We start from the raw sequence: 3,804 nt of genomic DNA, 5'->3' as shown, positions 1-3,804 counted from the left end.
AAGCACATGTTCCCGAGATTGTCTTTTTATTTCCACTTTTATGAATTTGATATATCAAAAGACCCCGGGAAATGCTTGGTTTTCAAAATTTCTGGAACTTTCCCTTGTTGTCTGGACAGAAGAAAGATAGGATTAAAAAGAACATCAAGACCAATTAAAACATAAAAAACCCCCCCCACACACACACAACACACACACAAACACACACACAAAATTAATATTATTAAAAAAAGACTGCTTCATGTAAATTTTGCTAAGAATAGTTGATGTTGCAAAAAACCTGTTCCTTTTTATTGTTTGTATAAAGGGGGAAAATTTGCATGATTTCTCCAAAAACCAGGAAAAAAAAAAAACAACCTAAAAATGATTGAGGTTACCTTTCCCTAAACGTGTTTTAAATATTGACGTTTATTCCCTTTACGCTTGTTAAGACTTAATAGAATGATAAAATCCATGATGTAACCAACCCTGTATATCCGCGCTTGGCTTTTTATCCCAAATATTTAGGGGTTTTTTTGTTTGTTTTTTTGTTCTTTTTTTTTTTTGTTTTTCTTTAAATTTCCCTTAAAATGTGTTTTTGTTTTAAATGTCAACCCCCAAAGGAAAATTTAAAAAAAAATTTTTTAAAAAAAAACCAAAAAAAAAACCCCCAAAGAACGCTGACTGGAAAAAAAAAAAAACCAAAAAAAAAAAAAAAAAAAAACCCCACCCCAAAAGGGGCCCTTGACAGTTTTTCAGTGTGCGGAGTGGGCCATAAACAAAGCCACTCCCACGGCCATCGCTGCAGCTGGCTGTGCACTCACCGGGAAAATTGGGGGTTTTAAACCCCAAAAATTGGGAGTGTTTTCCCGTTTTGTTTTATTAATTTTTTGTCCTTAGGGGATATAATCGTTGTTTTTTTTTCTCTCTTTCCCTTTCTGTTCAGTTTCTTGTCCCCTGTGCCCTGGGCAAACATTTTTCTGGTGTTAAACTGTTAGCCCGGTTTTTTAGTTGGTGCCCAGGGGCATTCTGTTTTGTTTTAAACCCTGTGTAAATTTTAAAAGGTGGTTAGTAAAATGGTGCCCTGGCACATTGGTGTGTACATGGAGGACAGGTTGTTAGTACATTTGGGGGTGGCCCTGGGACATCCCCGGAAAGGGTTTTAATGTGTAACAGGTTGTTAGTACATGGTGCCCTGGGCAATCTGGGGTTGTCAGGTAGGAAGGTGTTAGTACTGTCCCGGGGACATCTGGTTGTACCAAATGTGGTAAAGGGGGGAAGGTGTGTAAGTTACTTTTTTTGGTGCCCTAGGACATCTGGTGTGTAAAACATTGTTTTTTGTGGGAAGGGTTTAAGTTAGGACATTGTTTCCCCGGCACTCTGGTGTGAAAACTGTGTAGGACAGGGTTAAATACGGGCCCCCCTGGGGGCACATTGGTTGGGGGGTAACCCCCAATTTTGTTTTGGACAGGGGCGTTGGGTTTTGGGAACAAGGGGTGGCCCTGGGGAATCTGAAACACTTTTGCATTTGTAGAAAGGTGTAGATACTGGTGCCCCGGCACACTGGTGTGTACACCTGTGTACACAGGTTTTTGGGAATGGTGCCCCGGGGACATCGGTGTGTCACTGTGTAGAGTGTTTATACATGGTCCCTGGCACCTGGTGGGGCCATTGGTTGACAGGGGTGAGTACATGGCCCCTGGGCACATTGATTGTACACTGGTAGGACAGGTGTGTTAAAATGGGGCCCTGGGCAAATGGGTTGTACACCTGTGTGGCAGGTGTTTAGTACATGGGGCCTGGGCCATTGGGGGAAAATTGGTTTGGACAGGGGTGATAATGGGGCCCTGGGGGCCCTTGGGGTTACACCGTGTAACAGTGTGTATCATTGGGGCCGGGGACACTGGGTGCAATGGTTGGACAGGGGTTTAGTACATGGTGCCCTGGGGCCTCTGGTGTGTAACATTGTGAGGGCAGGGTGAGTACTGGTGCCCGGGCACTTGGTTTACACACTGGTAACAGGTGTGTAAATAATGGTGCCCCAGGCACTCTGGGTGTCAATTGGGTTGGACTGTTTATACATGGGGCCCCGGGCACATCTGATGTGTACCGTGTAGGGCCCCGGGGTGTTAGTACAGGGCCCCGGGACTTTGGTGTACCATTTTGTAGGAAGGTTTTTTAGAAAAAGGTGCCCCGGGGACATCTAGCACATTTTGCATTTTGTAAAAAAGGTGATGGGAAAAATGGGGCCCTGGGGAAATTGGGGTGTACACCGTTACGACAGGTTTGTTGGTACTGGTGCCCTGGGGCCATCTGGGGTGTACATGGTAGGAAAAGGTGTGTTAGTACTGGGCCCTGGGGCCCTTGGGGGACACCTTTGTTTGGGAAGTGTGAGTACATGGCGCCCTGGGACATCTAGTGTACACTGGAGGGCGGTGTGTTGACATGGTGCCCTGGGCAACTGGGTGTAAACGGTAGGACAGGGTGTTGTACATGGGGCCCTGGGGACACTGGTGTGTACAAATTTTTTACAGGTGGGGGGACATGGTGCCCGGGGACATCTGGTGTTTCAACTGGTTTGGGGGGTTAAAACAAAGGTTGTTTTTAAAAATACATGGGCCCTGGGGCCCCAAATTTTTGGGGGGTGGGAAAACGTGTAAACAGGGGTGTGTTGTAATGGTGCCCTTTTTGGGCACCTTTTTGGGTGGGGACCCTTTTTTACACATGGGTTTGACAGGTGTGTTATACATGGGCCCTGGGACATCGGTGGTTTTCACACTGGGTAGAAGGTGGTTATACATGGGGGCCCGGCACTCTGGTTGTAAATTTGAAACAGAAGGCTGTGCAGTAATGGTAAATGTTGGGAGCAAAGCCCCCCCCATTCAACAAGAGGAATATATCAAACCCCCTTGGACAACATTTACACTGTTGCGGGTGTTACTTTACTCCCACAGTGTAGAACGTTTTCATTCGTGAGGACAAGTGACATGGTTAAAAACACACCCCAATTGCTTTCACCTTTCCAAAATAGTTTTCAAAAATAAACTTTTGACATGCTCGAGAATTTAAATCACAAACCCCCCCACAACCCAACACACACCACACACACACACACAACACCCCGTGAAATATTATGTTTTCTTTGTTTTTTTTTTCCAGGAAAAACATGTCTTTTAGCTGAATTAATTTGTTCCCTTAGATTTTGTCTAGCATTTCCCAAAATTAACAAAAAATTAACATTTGTTTATATACAATAAAAATACATTAAAAAAAAAAATTTTGGGTCCGGGCCCCCAAGCCATTTTTTTAATCAGCTGTAAAAGGGACCACCCTCAGTTTTTGTTGGGGGGGTTTTTTTTTGGGGGAAAGGGGGGGGGGGGAGGAAAAAAAAAGGTCATCTGTCCACCCGATTTAACCACAGCCTTTATCTTATTTCCCTTTGAGGGGGTTTTTGGGCCCCATGGGGGCGCGAAAAAAAAAAATCATTGGTGGGCTAGCTAATTCCCTGATTGAATTTGTTTTATTTTTAATTAAATGATCCACTTTTAGGGAATTGCATCAAACCTTTAGTTTCCCTGGTGACTGGTAAAAAACCCCTAACTGCACACACGACAGCAGGGGTCTTGTTGTCTTTGTTTTAGAGGTCTGTTTGGGCCCTGGTCCTGGATCTTTGGTCAGTCCCCTTATTTTTGGGGGCTGTGGTAATTCTTGGTGTATTTGAAATTTTTTTTCTGGGGTGTGTGTTTGTGTTGGGGTGTGTGTGTGTGTGTGGTGTGGGTGTTAAGTTACGCTGAGTTACCACACCCACCCCCCAGTGACCCACCG

At 44.7% G+C, this 3,804-nt stretch overlaps 1 protein-coding gene across 1 annotated transcript in view; it reads left to right on the top strand.

Moving 5' to 3' along the window:
• The first annotated feature begins 1,055 nt into the window (after positions 1–1,055).
• Positions 1,056–3,804, top strand: part of LOC143277375 (uncharacterized) — a 23,215-nt gene continuing 20,466 nt past the window's right edge. Inside the window, exons 1-2 of the mRNA XM_076582158.1 lie at positions 1,056–1,074; positions 1,568–1,663. Of these exons, the coding sequence (XP_076438273.1) occupies positions 1,056–1,074; positions 1,568–1,663 (115 nt within the window). The remainder of the gene's footprint in view (positions 1,075–1,567; positions 1,664–3,804) is intronic.

The sequence above is a fragment of the Babylonia areolata genome, chromosome 34 (assembly GCF_041734735.1).
Source record: "Babylonia areolata isolate BAREFJ2019XMU chromosome 34, ASM4173473v1, whole genome shotgun sequence".
NCBI lineage: Eukaryota > Metazoa > Mollusca > Gastropoda > Neogastropoda > Buccinidae > Babylonia > Babylonia areolata.
Note: the sequence above shows the minus strand (reverse complement) of the source record. Positions and strands in the feature narration are given on the sequence as shown.